The sequence below is a fragment of the Podarcis vaucheri genome, assembly GCF_965113315.1.
Source record: "Podarcis vaucheri genome assembly, chromosome: 1".
In the NCBI taxonomy this organism is placed as follows: Eukaryota; Metazoa; Chordata; class Lepidosauria; order Squamata; family Lacertidae; genus Podarcis; species Podarcis vaucheri.
In genome coordinates this window covers 81,244,089-81,268,714 of record NC_138759.1, presented here as the reverse complement: position 1 = coordinate 81,268,714, position 24,626 = coordinate 81,244,089, and the positions used below count along the sequence as shown (strand labels likewise).

The 24,626-nt window shown below is 44.1% G+C and overlaps 1 protein-coding gene across 2 annotated transcripts in view; it reads left to right on the top strand.

Moving 5' to 3' along the window:
• The window catches only part of SYT12 (synaptotagmin 12), a 51,447-nt gene extending 26,821 nt beyond the window's left edge, over positions 1–24,626 (top strand). For both annotated transcript variants that reach the window (XM_082191635.1, XM_082191636.1), the window contains exons 6-9: positions 19,927–20,142; positions 20,437–20,557; positions 21,777–21,910; positions 24,116–24,626. In XM_082191635.1, coding sequence (XP_082047761.1) covers positions 19,927–20,142; positions 20,437–20,557; positions 21,777–21,910; positions 24,116–24,289 — 645 coding nt within the window. In that variant the 3' untranslated portion in view covers positions 24,290–24,626. The remainder of the gene's footprint in view (positions 1–19,926; positions 20,143–20,436; positions 20,558–21,776; positions 21,911–24,115) is intronic.

Genomic DNA, 24,626 nt, shown 5'->3' with positions numbered 1-24,626 from the left:
CCACCCCCGGCAGTCTTGCTTAAGAGAATGGTTGTGGAATGTTGTGGCAGAAGTTCAACATAATTGCTGTGGGTTGGCATCACATTCTTCTTCATGAAAATCATATGGTAATTATTTTAGCTACAGGTCTGCAGATTAGTTTCCAGCAAGAGTTCCATGAGACATTAAATTGCTCCTGTGGGTAGGCTGCTTGCAACACAGACTTTTACACACACAAGCAGGCAAAAAGTGCTAATCTGAAGAGGCTGAGCAGTTGGAGGCCATTGGGCCAAATCAGATAGATGTGATAGAAGCATCCCACAAGTTGCCAGCTCAGAGGTAAAAAGAGGCATGTGGAAGGGACAACATATGTGGCAAGAAGCCTAGTCAGTAGGCCACTTGTGGCTTTGGCCCAACATCTCTTACTCCCTTTTCACAATGGCCTCTCTGGCAAAACGAATGACTGATCTGGGGCCTTGGTGGTTTATAGACTGCTTACCATGGCATTCACACAGCTTTTGTATGTGTGGCTTTGTAGAATTTATTTGCTAATAGTTAGGTCACCGTGGCAAATCTGGAAAACGTCCCATTTCCCTACAAACCGTTGCTTCCACGCGGCCTTCAATAACTGTAAGCTCCATGATGTTGTAGCTCACTGAGGGAAGAAAGACTCGTATTGGTGCTGACCACAATCTGCTCTGTTCTTTTACTACAGCTTTGTCTCCCGGATGAAATCAGCAGTTAACTTCAACTGCAAGTAGACTGGAGAATTACAGGCAGAGCAATTTGTATAAATGGCATTTCTGGACAAGCTGATATGAGCTTGGCAAAAAAGGAGAGCAGTTGGAAGCTTGGATGTGGAAAACATAAGGACAATTACTAGGCTTGGAAAATGTGTGTGTGATTGTTTTTGAAAGGATTGTTTCCCCTGCTTCTCGTCCTACCAGAGCCGCAGGAGGCAACTTGCGTCTATCTGCAAAGCCATTTTGCAAAGTCAAGGCCATGAGCCTTAATACATATTGCTATTTCTTTGGCTGTGGCAACAAACTGGTTTGCCTCTCAATCAGTGAGCAAGTGATAGAAAGCAACTTTTCTAGTTGGATTAAAATGGCTATTTCCAGGCTGCAATCCTGAATAAGTGTACTAGGAAATAACCCCCACCCACCCCCACCCACAGTAGCATTTACTTCCAAGTAAACATGCATGTTGAATAATTGACGGCATTTGGCTATAACACTGGCCATTAACCACGGTATTCAAATTGGCACTCGTGGCTTGTTTCTCCCAAACATATCATAGGGTTGCCATACATCTGGAATTTCCTGGACATATATAGAATACTGCAGCCGCAAGCAGTGTCCGGGTGGAAATCGGCAAAGTGTTAGCAAAATTTGGCAAAACCCTTACATATCACTATTGGGAAGCAAAGCTTCGGGTTCCTTGCAATAACTTCCTCTGATACATACATAAAGTTCCTCTTGGGATTTGTCTATTCAGTAGTAGTATGAGTGTGGGTGTGAAAGAGAGAGAGAGAGAGAGAGAGAGAGAGAAACAAAAATAGAGAGACAAGCTGCTCACTACCCAATTGGATTTTCTAAGAGTACAAAACATTGTCTGACAAATACCTTGGCACTAGCTTTGGTTAAAAGAAAATCTCATCAAATAAAGACCATTCTCTCTATATTTATGCTTTAGTGATATTTATTATTTATCACCTCTTATCTATAATTCACGGACCTTATTTTCTCCTCAGTGTCCTGTGACAAATAATAAAGACACATTAGTTCCCCCCGCCCTTTTAATGCTCTCCAATCTTTTAAGGAAATAAGTAACATTGGTAGATCATCTTTCATCTAATGACTATACAAATTTGCGCAGAGATCAGTCCTTCCCCACTGTTGCTAAAAGCCACAAGAAGAGATGCTTAGTAGTGATAGCATCACATTCTCTCCTGCATTGATTTAAGACAGCGCATGTAAAGCAGTGATGGGAAGCAAAGAACCCACGGACAGTATTCTTTTCTGCTTTGCACCTAACCCAAGGCAGGCCTGACCCTTAACCTACTCAATCATTTCCTGGCTGAGCCAAACTCTTCTGTTTTAAATCACTTTCCCACACAGTAGCTAGCAAGCATCTTTTCAGTGTCATGTTACACCTGTTTCAATCAGCGTTGCCCACATTTAATCTCTTGCATTCCTGCCAAGAGTGGGATATTTGTTCAGCATTACAAGTGCCACCAGAGTGTTTTCCATCACATACTCAAAATATACCTGTGCAGGCATGCTGTCCAGAAGGGTACATTTGTGAAAATGAAGGTTGAGATTGCCTGGATTTTAATAAATGCACAAGCTGCAGTGGCACATAGGAGGCTAGTGGCTGCATGTTGCCTTTCTCTTGAATGCAGTGCAATGCACTCAGTTATGAAAGTCTGCCCATCTTTGAGTCTCTGTCCACCTTCTTTTCCTGAGCCCTTTTACTGGTGTGTGTGGGAGAGGTACAGTCAGAAAGTTGAAAATATGAGGAAGATAATGGAGGAAGGTGTTTGGGCAACCTGATGGGAGGAAGCCCTTGCAATGCATCTTCCTTCTCGTAGTGGGTAGGGATTTGTAGACATTTTGCTAGGTTTTTCTTCAGCTACTTTCCCGTGACTTGTTTACACTTCTTCATCTGCGTTCTGCAGGTATAATGAAAACCTGCTATACTACTTTTAAAATCATTTCCCATGAGCAAAGCACACCCAGTCCCTTACATACTTTTTCTTCATCTGAACTACCTTTTGAGACATTTTATCTACCCCATACCATTCCCATTAATCTCTCCAGTTTCTTAGCATCTTCTTTAATGTTGGCACCTTGAAGTGAATGCAGTATTCTAGATGAAGTCTTAGAATGGTGGAGCAGAATAGCCCCTTTCAAATTTGGGATCTTATGTTTATGTTGAAACCGAAACTTCTCATGGTCATGGTTCCTTATGAGCAGTTTGCTTTCAGGAAGCTCCCTTGTGCAGAGTCAGACAATTCGCCCATCTGCCTCAGTATTGTCTGCATTGGTTGGCAGCAGCTCTCCATGCTTTCAGCCACAAGTCTCTTCCAGCCCTACCTAGAGATGTCAGGAATTGACCCTGGGATCTTCATGCAAGGCAGATGCTCTGCCAGTGAGCTAAAGCTTTCCCCTCTCTGTTCCTCCAACACCTTGCCCAATCTCATCGTCTCTTTAATCAGTTACTCTCCAAGTTATACTTTTTAATGGCAGAAGGTTTGGTTCAGGGATGGGAAACATGTGGTCCCTCAGACGTTGCTGGGCTATAGCTCCAGTCATCCATGAACATTGGCCATATTGACTGGGAATGATGGGATTTGGAGTCCCTACAACATCTTTGGTGTCCACAGGTTCCCTATCCCTAGTTTAGCATGTTATTTTTCATAACCAGGCTTCAGCTGAACCACTTCCATCAATGAGCTCTCAGGTAACAGAGCGCACAGGGCCTAATGGGAGCTTCACCCTCAAAGTGCAAGGTTGGCACAGTGGCTTCTTTCATTGTGTCAATACGCAACAAATGACAAATCACAATAAGGTTTGAAGAGCATACTATAGACATGAATAATGACATTATATTTGCCTTTCACCTAGAAGATTGTAGGCTCTGAAGAATTATTCGACCTTAGAGTGGAATTTAATCCAGTTCCATTGAGTAGATGCATGCCATGGCATTTCACTGGGACCTAGCACTCCTAATGCCATGCCACATTGTTTCCGTCATCTTGCATGCCTTTGGTAGCACGTCCAGCTCCCCTGCTGCAATGCAGCCTGTTTCTTTCGCAGCCTACAGAATATGTGACATCTTGGGAAACCTATCAGAGATTTCAGAGGGGACAAAAGTTGTGTGACTTAGAACATATTTGTGTTATCACCGCAGCTGAGAAATGCTGTCATTAATCTACAGGCAAAACAGTCAATCCCAACTCTGTATCATATATCAAGCAGAAATGTGTTTTATTTACATACATCCCAGTTTCTTGAATACTAGAGGTTTTAAATTCCTGAACTGAGGTCTTTAAGCAGAGGCTTGACAACCATATGTCAGGAGTGCTCTGATGGTATTTCCTGCTTGGCAGGGGGTTGGACTCGATGGCCCTTGTGGTCTCTTCCAACTCTATGATTCTATGATTCTATATGCATGCAAGGATTGATGTGTAATGTTGGTCTTGTAACCCCAAGGTATTAATTATATTAATAAAGTTAGTGCATCTTGTTTATTAATCTATCAAGATTCAATCCCTTTGGGAGCCTAACAATGACATTGTAAGGGGGGCAAGGGAGAGAAGGTGCCTGCCTGTAGGAAGATAGTGGAAGGCACATTTTTCTTTTTACAATTCGCCAGAAAGTAACTGCACTTTCTGATGTACAATCGCTTCCTGAGAGCATTTCAAAACATTTAAAAAAACAAAAAACTTGTGCAGCCATTGCGGAGGTATTAGCTGGTCTGAGCAGTTGTAAAATGTTAAAGGAAAGAAGACAGACCTTGAACCATCTTGTATATATACTACATGCCTTTGTGTATATTATTTGTTTGTTGATTATAAGACTTAATCCACAGATCTATGTTCCGATCCCTGCGTAGGTGGGGAAAGCATTTTTAGTTTCTTCTAATTTCTCTCTCTCTCTTTTTAAAATTATGTTGTCAGCCAGTTTGGGTATTTTACTTTAAATGAAAATATGTGATGAAATAAACATTTTAATAAATCATAACTTTTTCCTTACCTGCAAAGTCAAATTTATATAAAAAGGGGGGATGAGATGAATATTGTGCCCACGCCTCTGCTGTTCTAAAAATGAATCTGCCTTTCATCACCTTAAATCTCCTTTTCCTGCCTAGCGTGTCACAACATGGTGGGGCGTTCCCTGTATCGTTCCAATTTTAGTAAATGTGCTGCTGAAGCCAGCACTCCGCTGGGGTCTTCCACTAGGCTAAGAAACCTTTTGCTAATGCATCCACTTCATGTTTTAATCATGTCAGAAGCTTTCTAATATGTATGTGGCAGAAGCAACTGGATTTACCTAGAATCCCTAAGAAATCTAAGCAGTGTGTTTAGCCAGGTGGAGAGACTTCTCCTCCACTCCAAAGAACAGAGATGGAAAGCGAACAAGATTAGAACAATGTTAAGCCAACTATAACCCAGGCTTCGTTCAGAATGCTGCAAGAGTATTTTAAAAGTTCACTTGTTTACTACAACTGTAACCTGTCCTACTCATAACATGTCCAGAGCGGCATTTTTGGCTTACAGCAGCCCTGCAGATAAATCAGGCTGAGAACAAGTGTCTGCTAGCCCACCATTTTTGTGTAATGTTGGATTCAAAGGTTCTGTGCAAATCCATTTTCAGTATTCGTATACTTTGTATATAAGACATATAAAGCTGCATATGTGAAACTTGAATACAGTGGAACCTCGGGTTACGTACCATCCTCCTTACGAACACTTTGGGTAACGAGCTCCATTAACCCGGAAGTAGATGCTCCTGGTTGCGAACTTTGCCCTGGGAGGCAAGCGGAAGTCACATGGCAGCAGTGGGAGGCCCCATTAGTGAAAGCGAGCCTCACGTTAAGTACGGTTTCCAGTTAAGAATGGACCTCCACAACGAATTAAGTTCGTAACCGGAGGTACCACTGTAAAAGCTAATTTGTAGAAAGCCTGTTCTGGACTGCATTTGTCCAGCAGTGAGAATTCAGATGAAGGAGCTATCAGTTTTCCGACATTTGTACACACTGCCATGCAACAGATTGTTGCTAGGAGCAAAGTGATATATAGTTTAGTTATTAACTTCACTGTTGAAAAATGAGGGGACTTCAGTTCCCTCTTCCGCAACTCTCCAGCTTCTTTTTTTAAGATGCTGAAATACTGTCTCTGCCCCAAAGCTATTAGAAAAGGATGCAGAGGGCTTAACTATTTGAGTGAGGCATTGTTGATTACAGGACAAATCCTTGTGAGTTGCTATGGGAGCTTCTTTTGCATGGCCAGGTCCCATGAAACACCAGTGATACCTGTACAGGAACCCAAGAGGTCAGGAGGCTCCCAGGATGGGGCAGCATAGGCTTGGCATGGAAAACAGCCACGGCACCTATGCACCCACATGGTTCTCGCATACAAACATTGCTTCTGCAACAGAAGACCTTTAACCACTTGGAAGCTTCCCCCATGCAAGAACGGAAACATGAACCAGCCTGAAGATATTTAAAATGCAAGGAGACCGTATCCTGTTTGTTGATTGTGAAACCTCTGAACTCTCGCTGCGCTTCATATGTTTGCAAACATTCATCTCAAATGGCCTTTAAAAATGAGTGAAAATGAGTTATATCCCCAGAGCACAGACTTGGCAGACAAACTATAAACACTGCTGCTGGGCTGGCTATGAATTGAGCTCATAAGTAGTCTGTGCTAAAGCTGTCTCTTTGCTTTTATACCCTCATCCTTCCTTTTTCTTTTTGCCCCTTTGTTTGTGTCATTCGTAGCTGAGGATTCTCTACTCATCCGCATATGCAGGCTTTACTGCAAGGAGATGCTTGTATACCGGGGATAAAAATCCTATTGCCCATTTCTCTGTAGTCCTAGTCACTGAAGCAGCAGTGTACATGGGAGACAGCTCAGTGGTAGAACACACATGTGATTTGTGTGCAGAAGCTGAGTTCAATGCCTGACTTCTCCAGGTAGGGCTGAGAAACATGCCTATCTAAAATCCCAGTGAGTGCCTACTAGGCTAGACAATGCTGACCTAGATGGAAAATGGTCTGAGCCTGTGCAAGGCAGCTTTGTATGTTTGGTATTAAGCGTCTGAGCCAAATTTTGCACCTTCGTAGGCTGTAGAAGAGGAGCGCCCACAAGCATGCTGTCAGGTGGATTAATGGATTGATCAACCCTTAAAACCTTTTCAGGAGTTCTTGAGTGTCAAGGATAAGGAACTTATGGCTCTCCAGATGTTTCTGGAATACAACATTCCTATCCCCTGTCTGTTGGTCATGCTAAGTGAGTAGATCAGTAATATACCAGGAGGCTACTTAAAAGGCGGCTTGCTGACCATTGTAATAATCCCTGGTTAATATGCCGCTGCAGGAATGTGTTGCATATGTTTTAGGACATGCTCCCACTTTATGTTGAGTGATGGCAAGGCGCAAGATGCCTGACCCTGGTCCCATCAATTCCAGGGTAAGGACACATCTGTGAGCTGTTTCCAGGCAAGAGCATGGGCTACATGGAGCTATAGTCTGACTCTTTGTAAGGCAGTTGCATCTGCTTCCTGTGAGTGAACCTAAAATATGGAGCCTAGCGTTGCCCCCAGAAGCCTTTGCAAAGCATTCATCATTGGATGCCCATATGCAAAATCTTCCCTTTAAGTAGAAAGGTTGAAAGCTATCAAGGTAGATAATTGTTTTATTTATTAAATTTTTATGTTGTAAATTTTTATGTTGTGTTTCACAACATAAAAATGCAAAATGAGAACACAAAATTCATAATAAAACAAAAACTCTCCTCCCAACAAACACAGAGGCCATAGAATGTTAATCAGCCAGATGTGGTATGAATCCAAGGCTTAGGAAAAGTTAACCCAGAATTTTCCAAATTGTGTATTGCGCAACACGTTAGTGTGTCGGCTGCAGTGTGTAGGTACGTCACACAAACACAACCTGCTCCCAGGGCTGGAAAGGGGTTAGCTTAACCTCTGGTTTGCTAGTAAAACTGAATTACTGTGTCACAAAATGATGCATGTCTAAAAAGTGTGTCACCAACATGTAAAGTTTGGAAAGCTCTGAGTTAACCCATCGTGGTGGAGGTACCCATTACTCTGTGTCCGGAGTAAATGCACCCCTGGATTCCTTGATATGATCCACTCTATAACTGAAAGGCCTGAGGGAATCCTAGAAGGGTCATTGTTGACCAGAAAGCACAGTCCCACCCTGAGCCTTGATTGACTGGGCAAAGTGTGCCATTGGTGTGAGAGCTGATTGAGGAAAATAGATGCACAACTTTTGGATATGTTAGAGAGCGGTACAGCCCCTGATTTAATCTCTGTGTTGAAGGTGGTGGTGATTTCCTAACAACTGTTTGGGAAACACCAAGTTGTACTAGCTACGTGCCAGTTTCCAGTTGCCTGCTTGAGAGTGCCTTCTTCACAGAAGTTATGTTACATTATTCAGGTAATTAACTGCCCAGGGCTGCTTGAGACTCTGCCAAAAAGCTCCAACATTAAGATGCTGCTGAGAGAGTTTCTTGAGTATAAAGTGCCCTAATGGAGGAAACAAAACAATGTTATAGAGAAGAAGGGTGTTTATTAGGAATTGGAGAAGGGGGGATGTGTATTAGAACGAAGGAGGGAATAAAACAAGACCAGAAGACGTTACCATTGAGAACATCAAAAGTATGATTGAAGAGCATTTATTTTAAAAATATTCACATAAAGTGATAGGTGTGAAAAGGGACATTTTGTAGGAATGAATTGGCATTTTCAGGTTCCAGAAGCCTACAAAGATAGATGAGAGAAGATAGGCTGTATGTACACTAATCCATTTGTAACACAAAATGTGTAGTTTTTCTCAACTCTGAATCATTCATACTTGTTTTCAGCCTGCTGTTTTCAATTTAGATTGATTCTAGATCATGCTGCCCACAAGGGTAGTGTGGTTACTTGATACATCTTTGAAAACCATGCATATACCTCAATGAATGAAGAAGGAAGTGGTGATTGTGATCTTAGTATACACTCAACCAAGTGGGGCATTGTGGAGGCTTGGTGGACACACTACCCTTTGAAGTTAGGGTCTTCTTGAGCAAACTATTTGGAGCTGTTAGGGCATTTTCCTGCTTCACTTTGTGACAGACTGAGTCCTGGGGCTCAATCTGGACTGGGAACTTAGCCTTGGCTTCTCAATTTGTTTTTATTTCTAGCCTTCTCCTTCTCATGGGCTCAGGGCAGAGGACACCAATGATTCATTTTTTAAAAAATAAAGGTATCCCCTGCAGATGAAAATTGCCTCCCACCTGCTTAGCTATGGCTGTTGAATGTCAACCCAAAAAGGAAAGTTTTACAGTTCTCGTGTAATACAGTGGTACTTTGGGTTACAGATGCTTCAGGTTACAGACTCTGCTAACCCAGAAATAAGTACCTCAAGTTACGAACTTTGCTTTAAGATGAGAACAGAAATCGTGCTGCGGCGGCAGCAGGAGGCCCCCATTAGCTAAAGTGGTGCTTCAGGTTAAGAACAGTTTCAGGTTAAGAACGGACCTCCAGAACTAATTAAGTACTTAACCCGAGGTACCACTGTATGTTGGTTCCATTTGGAGGCTGCCATTTCTGATTAGGAGGCTTCTCTTCCTTTTATAGTTGTGTAGAAGAGGGAAAGTCTGCAAGGGTAACCTGCCAGGCAAGCCTTTTCTTATGTTAAGAAAAACAAGTCTTCTCATCCCCTACCAGAACTGAAGGGATTATTAATTTATTGTGTCATCTTCCAGGGGCTAATTTGTGAGGGATTCTGGGCATGTTTATAGCACTGCACTGTCTCGTTGCAGATGGATGGTGCAGGCATGCAGTTATACGAGTCTGTAGCTAGTGACCCAGCTCTAAACATATTTACTTTGAAGCAAGTGCCATTGATTTTCAATAGAATTTGCTCTCAGATGAGGTGTTGTTTTTCCCATGAGCAGCAAAACCTGTTTAGTTATTTTGTTCTTGCCCTTTGAAAAGCTTCTGGCTCAGTTTGGGGAGCCGAGAGTGAGTTTGCTCTTCCTGCCCTGGTGCCTTGTGACAGCTAAGCTGGGCACACACAGCAAACATCCTCCCTCCTCAACCTGCCCTACTACTGAGAAACGATGAAAATTTAATGCTTGCTTCTCTTGCTGTGTTCTCTGGGCTAATTCTGTCTTTTCCAAGCACCAGAGGGGCTTGTGCCAGGCAGCCAGATATGCTAGAGGGAGGAGGATGGAAGAAACTCAGCAGCGTATCAGGCAGAGCAGCTCAAGCCCCAAAGGCTTCATTAGGGAGGTGCTCCTTGGCAGAAAGGGTCTTGGGAAACAGCAGGAAGACAATTTCTCGATCACACAGTGTCCAAGCAAAAATTAGGTGGGAGAGAGAATGCCAAAGTGGTCAGGAGCTGTTCCCAGACAGAGTGGCAGACAGTCTGCCCTCACTCAGCCAGCAAATGTCAGAAGCGTGTGAAGAAGTACTATCAAGAGGCAGGAGACTGGCAAACTTGAAACAAGCCCACAAACGCATGTCTGCCCACATGTAATTTTAGAGAAAAGGACCACGTTTTGTCAAGCTTTCCTGCTTGGTTTCCTGGAGGAGATTCGTGCTTGCCACAGGAGACCAGGTATGTGGCTGTTTACAAGCCTGAAGACTGGTTTCCCTTTATCAGGCGGCACCAGTACAGTACATTCATTTATCTTGCATTCTTGAATTCATGGCATAAGCCAGCCTTGTAAATCTGCGAACTGAAGTTACCAGCCTGCAGAACTGTTTACTAGTCATCTGGGGCTAGCAGAGGAGGGATAGAGAGTTCCAACCCTCTTTCAATGGCCTTCTCTGTTCCTATGATAGGCACACTTTGTCCCCTATCTTCCTCGCCGCCGCCCTCCCCCCCATTCTGCTCACTCATCTGTATACCATTCATTGTCTCCAATGAGTACCAGGTGAGTGCTTAAATACAGGGCTGTCATAAACCTCTCTGTTCCTTTGTGGGCAGCATGGTGGCTGTGCTTAACTTCACAAGAGTCTGCAAATGGCAGATTCTGCACATTCATTGTGATAGTTGTCAATGTCTCTGAGCATTGGGCTCCTTAGAAAATATCAGGCACTGAGGACTTGATGACCATAAAGGACAAGACAAGTTGAATGGATGAATGTCTGTCTAGTCCTGTACATGCATGCAGCCAATCATCCTTGTTCTTCCCAGAGGATAAAACTAGGGATGCCTTGAGCCTACAGGCAATCATAGAATAGCATACAAATCAAGAGCTGCTGCAGGTTTTGCTCACATAATTGCCTCCTGTTTTGTTCCTCGCCCTAAATGCTTCATATAGGTGGCCTAGCTACTTTTAAATTTTAAAGCCCCATTTTCAATTAATTGTACATTTGCCCCTTCTTTTAAAGCAAACAAGTGGAATTATTTCTTTGAAATGTTGAAAAAGCCTTTTGGGCAGGAACAAATAAATAAGTGATGTCACTGGTTGTGCAAAGATGCAACAAGAAGGGTTTTCCCCAGGAGAGAAGACCACATGTCTGTCCAAAACATGGTGGGGATGCTTCTACAGTAGGTTCACTCTTAACGTTATGTAGATCTGGATTGCACCCTTAGGCTCCTCTGGAATCCTAGCCATGATCAGTGAAATATTCCATGATAAGCAGTGTACCAGCCTTATATAAATCAGGATCTTCTTGACAATTGCATTATTAACACTTTTGCAAAGATGCAACATCTTGAGATATCCAATAAGAAAACTAGCATGTATGATGAGATACTGACAAAGTGTCCTTTGTTGTGACTGGTGGAACTGGGTGGAACATTCCTTAATTTGCTCCCCCTATTTCAGTCAACAAACAGGTTCGGTTTCTTTAAAGTCAAGCTGCAGACCCCCATGCAACATGGTAATTAGGAGGATATAGGTTATATTATCTTATCCCGCACATGGAAACCTGTCTCTTGCCTTTTCATGTTGCTGAGCTTGTTCATCTATTTGCTGCTGACCAGGGCAGACTCGGCAGTGAAGTGATATAAGGACAACACAGCTGATGAAAAGCTCTTCCATTTGCCTAATTAGCTGAGAAAATTAGAAGCCAGCCAGGGAAATCTGATGTAACTGCGGGGAGTGACAGTGCTAGGCCCAGACAGGGAGTTGAGAATGCCATTTTCTGGTGCTGCTGCATCATGCTCCACAGACCCAGGAAGGTATAACAGGAAAAAATGTTTCAGTGCGACATACACCAGTCACTAAAACCCATAGAGATTTCAGTGGGAACTGTCAGTACTTTGCAGTGATTTTAAAACAAGAGCCTCTTACACCAGGCTGTGCAAGTAGAAAGATTTTCTAATGATTTTCAGCCTTCAAAGGGATCACTCATATGCCATTTCACAGGGGTGGCCAACTTCCAAGAGACTGCGATCTACTCACAGAGTTAAAAACTGGCAGTGATCTACCCCCTTTTGGGGGCTTCAGGTCAAAGTTGTTGAGCACGCCTGCCATATCTGAACTCTTGGCTGGTAAAGTGTCCTGCCTAGCCATATCCTTTCTTCCACAGAAGACACACAGGCTGCATTCATGCGTGACGCCCACTTCCTGGCTTGCTGTGATTTATTATGAACAAGCAGTGATGTCTGATCACTCCCAATTTGGTCCTCGGTTGGTTCAAGTAGGATAAACAGACCTGGAAGCCACAGTGAAGCTTGGCTTCCCATTACAATCCTAACCAGGGTTTGTGGTTTCTTGCTCCCTGATGAGCCATGAGCACAAGCCAACAACCAAAGTCATGGCTTGTTTCTGGCTTGCTGAGGAACAACAAGCCACTAACCCCTGTTTTAATATAATGGGAAGCCAGCCTTAGTTGCAGCTCCTTTTTACCAGTTACACCAGGGGAGGAATGATTGGGCAATGTGCGTGAGCTCGTTAACAGCAAATAACAATAAGCCGGAAATCTGATTTCATAAGTGGTTCAAACTTGTTTTTTTCTTCTCCAGCTTGGTCCAGGGGTATAATGCAACTTCTGTGCTTCTCTGTAATCCAGTTGGAATAATCCACCTTCCCCAACCCAAAGTTTTTTTTTCAATAGGCCATTTTCACTTTTCAAATACTGCTCGCTCTTTCTATTTAAAAGACATTTTGTGGATATTGAGTTCTACTGCAGTGTCACTGTACCACTCATTTATTCTTTCTGGACCACCTCAGCCAGTCCTCATTTGATCTCAGTTCTTCTGCCTGGTTGGCTTTTTCAATACTCTATTTTCTTCCCGTTTCCACATTGTTACACGCCCTCCAGGACTCCTGTTTGCTTGCCAGATCCGCTTTTACTTCTTTTTGTTCAAAGGGCTCTTTGTTCTTCTGCCTTATCCTTCTCTTCTTCTTTACTTGTATTCTTGTCGTCTTAGTTGTGCCCATCAGTCTATGGATTGGATTAACCCCCCCCCCCCGCCTCCTTCCTTCCCTTCTCTCTTGCTGTCCCCTTTCCCTGGAACTCATTTTACCAGGCTGTCTGTACCTCTCCCTCTGTTTTAGCATGTGGAAAGCCATGAAAACTTATCCTGACCTGATATCATCAGAACTCTGCATACTCTTTTGCTTGAAACCTTTCTCTATTCCTAATTGACTGGGGGGGCGGAGTTTGCATGTTGTAAATGTGTTTTGTTTCTTTATCTGTGGGATTTTGTTTCTTGTTTTTTAGCAGGTGGGAGGAGAATTGGTTAGGTTTTAAGCCTGCGGCAGAATTTGTGCTTTTTAATACAAATATGATGGCAATATTGATAACTGAAACACCCATAAGTGAAGTGACTCTGCTTCTAAAAGCTAACAATAGCTAGCTTCTCTGTGGCAATGGCTGGCTCCACAAATGTGTTGCAAGGCTTTCCCAAGCAGCAGGTTTGCCCAGAAAGGTGACTAGTAATGTACTACCGAGCAAGGTGAAGAATCAAATAAGACCTAGAAAGGATGGAGAATGAGGGCAACCTGATGTGAAAATCCTGGTCCTTCGGGTGTTCTTAAGGATGAGAAAAAGCACCAGGGAGGGCAAAATGTCATGAGTGTGCAGGAACAAGAGCATCTGAGAAGAAGTGAAGGCAAAGACAGGAAATTGGTGACTGCTTTGCCATTCCCAAGGTTTGAAGAGGCTGTAGGTGACCACCTGTTTTGCACGGAGGGGCACATGCTTCATCTAGGAAGCTTTGAAAATTCTTCATCGAATCATGACACCTTTTTCCTGCTTCTGACATTCATGATAGTGCACTAAATGTAGGGTGAAAGTAGAGCATGGAAAGTAGGGTGACCCAAGAAGTAGGAGAAGAAGACAGCACACCCATATCTTTATTAGTTATCAAAGAGAGTTTGGGCAGCATATTTAAGAGCAGGATGGAATATTTTTATTTTGCAGTACATAAGGATGAAATGCAGGGACTTCCAAGGAACAGGATGGTAGAGAGTGGTCACAATAGCCTGAGGGCAGGGTTCTGCTAACTAGCTCTACTTGTGGAAGCCCATGCAATGACTTCCACTAGTGCAACAGGGCCTTTCCCCTCTCTTCTCCCTGCCCACCCCCAAATTAGCTCTGGTGGCGGGTCAAGTGAACCCTCAGAACAGCCCCTGGAAGGGAGGAAAGCGGTGTAGGTTCCATATCTTGCACTAGTGGAGCAGTGGCCACATATTTGTAGACCAGACTTCCTGAACGTGGTGCCCTCCAATTTTTTTGAACTGCAGTCCCCATCATCTTTGATGGTTGGCCATGCTGGCTGGGTCTGATGAGGGGCCATAGTCCAAGAACACCTGGAGGGAGGTGAACTTGGGGAGGCTGGTGTCGATTAGAAGAAGATTTTGTCCATGATTGCTTCCAAATCACAAGGCTTGGAGCATGGCAGTACAAAAGGGGTCGCCGTTTCTAGCATGCATTCTTGTCATGCTGGTGGCCCTACTGTAGAAAATAGCTGCAGAAAATGTCTTTCCCCCCTGAAGATTTTTGACTGAAATTGCAGCTCTTGCTTCAGTGAGGTGGAAGCTGATGCAATGAGCAGCTCAGCATTGATAAGTTCATCAGTGGGGGGTGGGAGAAAATGGGGGAAGGGGTAGGTGGTTGGGTGGTTGGGAAGGAAGGAAGATTCTCTTATGAATGGACATTGTTTACAGTATTTCCTTTCAAATACCAAAGCGTCTGCCTCTTTGACTTTGTGCTGCATGGTTGATCATTTATTTAGCAAACCTCCCACGCACCCTCAGAATGGGAGACAGAAGCAGGCAAGGAGGAGGAGGTGGTTCACTTTGTAAATTTACATTCTCAGAGGCAGGCCAAGGGGGGGGGGGAATCTTCTAATTTGTATCTGAAATCTTCCCTCAGTATGATGTGTCTCCTTTGTTAATTGCAGTGTGAAGTGAGGATTAGGAGTTAAATGTTCTTTTCCTACTGGTGATCAAAATATAAGCCTGAAGGGGCGGGTGGGTGGGTGGGTGTGATTTGCTCAGCGTCCAGGGCTTGGTCCTGATTCTGATTAAAGCACTTACTTTGCAACATTTAATTCCCATCTTCCCTCCCATGAGCTGATCTTCACAATTCCTCTCTGAGAGACAGTAATTGGCCCTAGATCACCCAGCCGACTTCATGCCTGAGCACAGATTTGAATCCACAGCCTTAGTCTTGACACTCTGAGCTTTATTCCATGCTGGCTCTGAGCCAGGCTTAAGCACCAGAGCAGAAAAACTAATAACAAAGGGTGCCTTTAGGCATGTGCATAGTCCCTTACCAAATTATGTGAGGGGGTGGTGGTATCCCGGATGAAAAATGGGCTCGGCTGTCAAGTGACCTTGAGCTATGTTCCCCAGGCCTTTTAATATATGCAGTGGTTAAGTCTTAACACTAGTGGAATGCAAATAGGCATCATTTGCTTGTTAGGTTTAATCTGTCACATTTATGACCCTGTCTTTACCTTCTCTGCAGCAGTTGGAAAGGGGTGATTCAAATAGGGGAAATGGTGCAGGGGGAAAGGGGTTAACCCCCTTCCCTAGAGCTGTGGACACAATCCAAGTCAGCCTCTCCCCATAGCTTTTTCTTTAAGCAAAGGAAAAGAAGTGAGGGATCTCATCACAGATCTCTCTCTCTCTCTCTCTCTCTCTCACACACACACACAAATATTTTTCTTACTTTATTTTAAAATGCGTATATCCTGTCTTTCCTTTTTTGAAGCAAAATGATATTCAAGGCAGCTGACAGTATTTAAACACAAAATACCTATTAATACAAACTGAAGCACAAGAAGCAGCCAACCAGCAACTAATTAATCAATTAGGCAGTGGCAGTAAACAAAAACCAAAAGCCATAAGAAAGAAAAGAGAGCAGTCAGGAAGGGGGATCCCTTTAAACTCAAGAGGATTTTGAATGCCCTTGGGAACAGCACAGCCTTTTTCCTGGAAGGCTGACAGATGGGGTGGAATAGCTTTCCCCTGGGAGGGAGTTCCAACTCTCAGTGCAAATATGGAGGAGGCACTGTTCTGAATGTGTGAAGCAGTGGGGATGTCTGTGTTCCTGCCCTTTGTCCTGCATCCACATAGCTACTAATCAGTTCATCTGGCACAGCTCTTCTCACACTTGCCAAGCTCCCAGAGATTGTAAGTGGTGCCCACAGAAACTCCCCTTCGGCAGAAATATTGAAGATGGAAGGTAGCTCTTGTTCCTGGCCAGCCTAGAGAGAGGCTTCTGCTTCTCCTTGCACCTTCCTTCCTCTGTCCTAAGACACATGAAAGCATGATGTGGTCATTTCCCAGAAAAAAATGTGCTTATAGGGCAAGCCCCACCACCACCACCCTTAAGCCAGCTCAAAGCTTCCATGTCTTTCCCCAGGCATGCAGATTATCCTTTCATTGCTCGTTTCCTGTTCTCTGCTCATGTGCACTAAAAAGTCATTTGGGATGCAGCCTGGAAAAAGAAAGTCCAAGAGCCCCAAATAAATCCCTGGGTGAGATGAAATCCAGAGATGCTGCCTTTATGTACAGTGGTGCCTCGCAAGACGAAAATAATCCGTTCCGCGAGTCTCTTCATCTAGCGGTTTTTTCGTCTTGCGAAGCAACCCTATTAGCGGCTTAGCGGATTAGTGCTATTAGTGGTTTAGCGACTATTAAAGGCTTAGCGGCTAAAAGGCTCTTAGCGGCTTAGCGGCTTAGAAAAGGGGGGGGGAGCGAAAAAAATCGCAAGACTTTCAAGATGTTTTCGTCTTGCGAAGCAAGCCCATAGGGAAATTTGTCTTGCGAAGCAGCTCAAAAACGGAAAACCCTTTCGTCTAGAGGGTTTTTCGTCTTGCGGAGCACCACTGTATCTTTAACAGCTGGCTCACACAAGCAAGTTCTGCCTGCCTTTTTATGCAGATGCTATTCTCTTTGGGGGCATGACTGTGTGGAGAAACGTGCATGAGCTGGCTGCTTGGGGTGGGGGTGGGGAGAGGGCAACAGCCATTTTCATTTCCACAAGACCACAAAATGTGCCGCCTCTTTGTCTGTGTAAGCAGCAAATGCCTTCTTACTGCTTTGTCTCTGAGTCTGAAGTCACGTAGAGAAGTAAGGGCTCTCGGTTACTACAAACAGGGTGCAAGATTTCTTTATAGGAAGGTTTTCCACAGGGTCCTCCTCTCCCTGTATGCACCATGCCTTTAAAGGGTTGCTGGGGATTGTAATTTTGTTGGGGGGGGGGCCAAACTGCCCATAATACTTTGAGGAAAATAATTGTGCTTCAAATGTATTTTAAAGGTCTAGGGTGTACACAGCAGTATCGTTTTTGTTTGGCTTGTTCTGTTTCCAACTAATCTTAACTCTTTTGGTGGCAATTCATACTAGGAAAATCTGGCATTGCCCACAGAGAACTCTCCCTTTCTGTATAATGTCCTTCAACCCCAAATGGCAGGTTTCAAGTGGAAACAGGAAGTGAGGGCTGTGTTACTTTTACCCACTATCTAAGGCATTCCCCCCCCGCCCCCCACCATTTTTGGGACAGTATAACTAGCATCTTGTGAGGGAGAGAGGGTCAGATCATGGAGAGGCACTCAGAACATGAGAAAACCTGACCCATTCCTATTTTGTATTGGATGTCTTCAAGTTGCAAGGCCCCCGTGAGAAAGGGGGGGGGGCAAGGCTCCTGCACTCTTAATGGTTGCGTTGAAGAGGGGATTTCTGCATGAAGAAGGTGCCATCTTCCCATCTCCTGACTTTGCCACCTCCAGGAACAACAACGACAGGGTTTAGCTGGGGAGGCCCAGCTGGATGGGCAGGGTACAAATAATTATAAATTATTATTAGCTTTTCGTGGGCTCTGAACAGAGGTTTGTGGTTTGTTTGAGGAGAAACAAAATGTGTGCCTCAGCTCAGACAGTAAAGCCAAACCTTGCTGTTTGTTGCTCCCAGGCTAGCAGCTAAGAGCGAAATGGGGACTTTAAAGCAGCAGGGACCAGCTGTCTGTTTATTCACATTTAAACCACGCAAACATGGCCAATGTGGCTGAGAGGTTTGAGGCCATCCCTCAGAAGTAAGTTAACCCATCCAGCATCTCCTGGCCAGTGTCTGCGTTATGACAATGTGTGTCCGCCTGCATGTAATGATTGGCTGTGCCTTAGGGAGCCATTCTGGGCACAAGATTCCGTATTTCAGAAACTGTATTACTATTGCTTAAGCAGCTAAATCATGAATCGTGCAGTGCAAATGCTCTGGAAAGTGGGCACAAGGAAAATGCTCTAATCAGCAAAGTGCACGAAACACATTATTCAGAGCGGAATCACCGACAGAAACCAATGTTATGGATTTTGCACATGGAGCAAGCCGGTTGCTTGGGAGTTCCCTTCTACCTGAGTGTGTGGAAGGTGTCCCTGAGAGAACAGGACAGCAGTGGTGCTCAGCTGGCAGCAGCAGGTGATATGTATAAAAGGAGACCTGACAGCATGGAACCTGAAGAAGATCAATACGTAGTTGGAAGGTCATCAGTGCAGATCAAGAGCACGTGGGACATCCCAAGAGGCAGAAACAGAGGAAGTGTATCCTAGGCAAATAGTTGAAGGGCACAGGTCCTTAGGTAGCACAGATTGACACTGGCACCCAAATAACTGCTTGTTTGTCTTCTCAGATAAGTTACATTAATGCCTGTATTTCTAGAACAGAGCTGGGGGAAAGATCCAAATCTTGCAACTAGAATAAATTAAGCACATTTGCACATAGAAGAAGAAGAAGAAGAAGAAGAAGAAGAAGAAGAAGAGTTTGGATTTGATATCCCGCCTTTCACTCCCCTTCAGGAGTCTCAAAGCAGCTAACATTCTCCTTTCCCTTCCTCCCCCACAACAAACACTCTGTGAGGTGAGTGGGGCTGAGAGACTTCACAGAAGTGTGACTGGCCCAAGGTCACCCAGCAGCTGCATGTGGAGGAACGGAGACACGAACCCGGTTCACCAGATTACGTGAACCACTACACCACACTGGCTCTCTATGTGGAGAGACTATGTGGTATAGTGGTTAGAGGAGACCCAAGGGAAACCTGAGTTTAAATATCTGCTGAACCATAAATCTCACTGCATTTGCAAAGGTCCAAGTCGTGAGGTTATTGTGAGGATAAAATGAGGACGGAAGTGGAAGAAAAAGAAAACAGTTGCTTTTATTTTGTACATTCATTCTGCTTCACCTAGATGTGGAGTGGAGTGGAAATCCTATTCAGCTACCCTCTCGCTTTAGAAATTTCACTGCCATAAAGGTGAAAAATGAGGGGGAAGGGAAAAGAAAACTGAAAAACTTGATTGTTGATTCTGCACCAGTTACCAAATCCGTCCATTTGTGATATTATGATATATGTGTGGTGTTTGAATGTGTCGTTCCAGTGTTCCTTTCCATTTGCTGGGCTTTGAAACGGTGAATCTTCAGAGATGCTGATCTGTTGAAAGTGTGTTAGGCTGTGTACACACTACTCGGCACTATAGTTTACCCCCCATGGAGTTACAATTCCCAGCAGTTCTTAACAGTATTCTTGGAGGGAAAGAATGTGCTCTGAATATCCTTTGAAGGTATAGTGTGTGCACAGCCTCTGTGTTTCCAGGAGCAGAAGTTTTCTCAAGAATGTATTTTGCTGGCCTTCTGTCAACTGATATCCCTGTGCCATTCACGTCTGCACATATAGCAGCTTCCTATGTTCCTGTGTTTTTTCCTCACCTGGCATTTCAACCCTCTCCTGTGCTTCCTTTTTATCTGTGCAGATCCAAAGGACTGCCTACTCAGTCTTCTTCGATGAGAGGTTTTCAATCCCCTTGGACCCTTCTGCACTCGAAGAAAACAGCTTGAGGTTTTCCATCTTTGGCATAGATGAAGACGAAAGGAACATCAGCACTGGAGTCGCTGAGCTGAAGTTGTCAGACTTGGATCTCTCCATCAGGCCCTTCAATGCATGGCTGTATCTACAGGACATGAACAAGGTAGCTTATTGTAGCAGGGCAGAGGGCAGTAGGGTTCTGGAGAATGGGTGGGGCAAGGATATGGGGCAAGGATATTCAGCCCCTTCGGATAGTGGTGCCCTTGGCAACCATCGAAATTGACTGAAATGGCCCTCAAATGTTGAGGGCATTTGCCCTCAAATGCTACCTTTTTATATAGCTCAGTTGCTTTCCAATGTTCCCCACTGCCTTGAGCTAGAGTAGTAATCTCTACCATTCATTTTGTTATAAGGCCATTTAATGAGCAGTCACCTGTCTCCTTCTTATTCCCTGCAGGCAACTGATTCAGTGGGTGAAATTCTGCTTTCTCTTAGCTATCTCCCAACGGCAGAGCGGTTGACAGTAGTTGTGGTTAAGGCCAAGAATCTTGTGTGGACCAATGGGAAAATGACTGCAGGTCAGTAAACAGTTTTGCAAAGCTCCTCCGCCCTGCCCTGCAGCTGTGACTGGATAGAATGTGAAGATGTTGCCTTAGTCCACAGTGGGTAAAGTAGTCGTGCCTGTGATCACAATTTTTATTGTGAAAATAGTGTGGGGAGAAATGGGTCACAGTCCCAATTGTTCCTTACAATTGGGCCAATTGAAAGAAATGTAGAGAGAGAGACATAAATGCATTCATTATGCATTGTCTCCCCCATGACATTTAGTTTGGACCTCAGTGTCTTCTTTAGTGCTCTCCTACAGACTGCTGTCAAGCTCTGGGCATTCCTTGTTCTTAGTGGTTAGTTGTTAGGAGGAGATGAGCTGGGAATCAAATCTGTCTTGGTGCCAATCTGCGATTCTAGAGGGCCTGCCCTATAGTTTCAGCTGCATGTGGTGAGGTTATGCCACTCAGAGGGGAAAGTAAGGCACCTTAAGGTGCACAGACTCAGACATACTCACCTTTAAGCTGGCTCCATCATAGCATCCAGGGCAGACCCACTGAAAACAAATTTCATCTAATACCGTATTTTTCGCTCTATAACATGCACCCGACCATAACACGCACGTAGTTTTTAGAGGAGGAAAATCTGTAGGCATGCCACCCGTAGGCATTTCCTCCATAACACGCACAGACATTTCCCCTTACTTTCTAGGAGGAAAAAAGTGAGTGTTATGGTGCAAAAAATACGGTATTTTAAAACTTCTGAGTTGCCTCAGCAGGGTAGTAATAAACTGTTCCACAGTCTCCCTCAGGCATCCTATTTGGGCTTCTTGAATAACCATCAGCAGAAGCTGAATATCTGTAGGGGGTGATTCTCTTTGAAGAGCCTCAGAAGTGATCAATTAGCTTCCAGTTTTAATTAAGTGGATTTCTCTTGGTTATCAAAAGTGAAGAGCACATGACCAGTCCTTCTAACTTGTATGTTTTTTCCTGTGGATATTACCTTGCTCTCCAAAATGTTGTGAGTGGATTATAGCCCTTTAAAACTAAACTAAGCTAAAAAAAAAGTTAAGTCTCATATATGAATGTCTTGCCTGTACAAACACCTGCTGTTAAATAATATAGCGGTGCGTTTTACTGAAAGTAGCACCAGCTTCAGATACTACATCTTTTCAGAGGTTAAGTCTGCATACAAGAAACAGTTTCCCCCGGGGACCCAGTAAAAACCATCCTCTTCTTACCATCCTATCAGATCCTTTTGTCAAAGTGTACTTGCTGCAAGACGGGAGAAAGATCAGTAAGAAGAAGACTGCGACAAAGAGAGATGACACAAACCCAGTGTTTAATGAAGCCATGATTTTCTCAGTGCCAGCAATTGTTCTACAGGTAAGAGTCTCCAGGTTCACAGGGACGATTACAGCACCATCCATTGAGCTACTGCATTGCTAAGAGCACAGTCTATAGCGTCAGGCATACAGTTCACACCAAGAGCACCCAGGGGAAACTTACCCTCTCCTACCAGTTCATAGGATCAGCCTGCCCGGCTATGAAATACACCCAAAAATGTTAAAGGGCTCATAAAATTCAGTCCAACTATTTCTTGGTTAACCCTAGAATCTTACTGTGAAGGTCTGCCTACTGGAAAAGGCTAGAAGCAATTTCATCTCAAGCCCAGTTCACAAGTCATTTTGGTGTGTGACAGCTGTGCCCGTAATGACTCCATCTGCTTTGTCTCATGCCGGTCCACATGTGTGCACACATGTCACTGGTCGAATCCAGATTTTTTGCCACCCATTAAAAGTGGATGGACAAAGGAGGTGCTTCTTCACACAACACGTAGTTACACTGTGGAATTCCTTCCCACAATATGATGGCCACCCGCTCCAATGGCTTGCTTCCACTATGCTCCACTTACAAATAAAGCAAACTTTTGAAGTCTCCAGGGCACTCTCATCCAAAAGAACCTAAACCTGGCAGTTTTGTTCCTGGAACCTCTCACCACTCACAGTCATAGGAATCCTCTGTGGAAAGCAGGCATGGTGGGGGAGAGGGCAGTTCCAACTGGGCCCATGGCTGGGGCAAAGGGTTAAAGCTCCTTCCCTTCACAATCCATGCTCCTGAAAATACAAACCTGCTTCAAATGGTACCATTCACAAATGTTAATGACAAAGCCTTAGGTGATGCAGATACTTCTCTTCGGAATGAAATTCTAGGAAAACAGTACAGAGAGAGATTCTCTTCATCGTCAGCTTATGTTAGCTCTGTTCATCTTAGGAGCTCACCCAAGTGATGAAGGGCTGACTGTGGCTTGAGGACATCCTAATGAACATGAAATTAAACGGGATATAAACTGGCATGCCCAGGGCAAGAGCCCTCTTCGAGGGTTAGACATTGCCCTTTTGCCAACACTGGTGATCTGAATGGTGAGGGTTAATTTGTTTGTTTAGTCCAGAGGAAACAAACCAAATAATGTATTGGTGATGGGGAAATCTCTTAACTAACCATGTCATGTATCGTCCTGCATTTTCTTTGTTCTTGTTAACATGCTATGTTGTCTTTTACTGGGCAGCGAAGGTGGCCTTCAGATTAACCCAGACAAAATCATTAGTAGACAACAGTATCCAGCTAAGTCATAATAAGAACGTAGCACTCATTTCTTCCTCACTGCGGCTGACATCTATAATTTTAATGAATCTTTCTCTGTTCAGAAGCTTTTCTTGATTGGTGATAGATTCCGCCCACAAGGTTTTTGGCATTCAAGGCAGAGACTTTCAAATTAAACCCTGGGAAAGAAAAACAAGTACAGGACATGTAAACACAATCATTGCATCACCTGCAAGGCCGAATATATAATTTCATTTGCTTTTCAGTCATTCAGAAGCTTCGGTGCTGGGAGCTAATATAACATATCTAACGAAATCATCTTCAAAGGAGACAAGAAAAAGGATGGGTTACCATAACGACCAAGCAAAGGCCGACTGCTGTGGCTTCTCCTGTCCCTTCTTGAGGATGATGCAAATTCATGGGGGTTACGGCAAAGGTTTTCGAAGTTGTAACTAATATGTAAGGGAAAGAGAAGTAATGTTTCATTGCACACAAATTTTACAGGTGCCTGAAAGGCCCTTGGGGCTTACTTGTCAAACAGGAAAGAAACTAGCTGTTGCTGATGGCTAGTGAAATGTTGCATTCCTTAATAACTCATAGTGGAGGGCTACGAGGCTAAGCATTCCCATATGGTGGTTCTGATATTGGAAGGAGCATTTTGGAGTCCTCCTAAGTGACGCTGCACCAAAAATCAAGGTGTTGTCTTTCCCCTTCAAGTTTTTCAGGCCCAGCATACTTCCAGCCCCTGGGTTGATTTTGAGATCCAGTTGGGCAATTCTGCATTGTTGCCAGATCTCATTGTGCTGCATTGTTACTTTTCTGAATGGAATGAGGACATGAATTCAGAATGTGAATTCTATATATAATCAGTAGTGGAAAATTAAGAGTGCTTTTCGAGGGTACCTACAGCCACTTCTCAAACTACATCTGATGGTGGTAAAATTTGGGTCAATGGAATTTTGCTAATATCCGCTTGTGTCCTTGCAGGAACTGTCTCTTCGGGTGACTGTCGCAGAGTGTTGTGAAGACGGGAGAGCTGAAAACATTGGCCATGTTGTCATAGGCCCAGCTGCAGGTGGGATGGGCATCACGCATTGGAACCAGATGTTGGCCACCTTGAGGAAGCCTGTGTCCATGTGGCACCCACTTCGGCGAAGCTAAGGCATGCTTGCACCTTGCTGTGAATAATCCAACTTGGTGCCTAAACTCTATCAGTAGGCAGATACTGTTGGCAAATGGAGTTCATTATAGCTAGGAACGAAAACTTATTTTTTTCTCCAAATATTCTTCACAAAATGGAGTTGCAGCAACAGGAAAGGGGGGGAAATGTTCAGTTGCGAAATGGAACCACACAAGCCTTGGAAAAGCTTCAGACAACTGAAACCTGTAAGAGAGGAAGCCATTCAAGTACAAGGGACTGCCCTGAAGTAGCTTGCTGACAAATAGGGTGGCCTTTTGCCTCCATCACTCTAAAATCACCAGCTTGGAGAACCAGTCA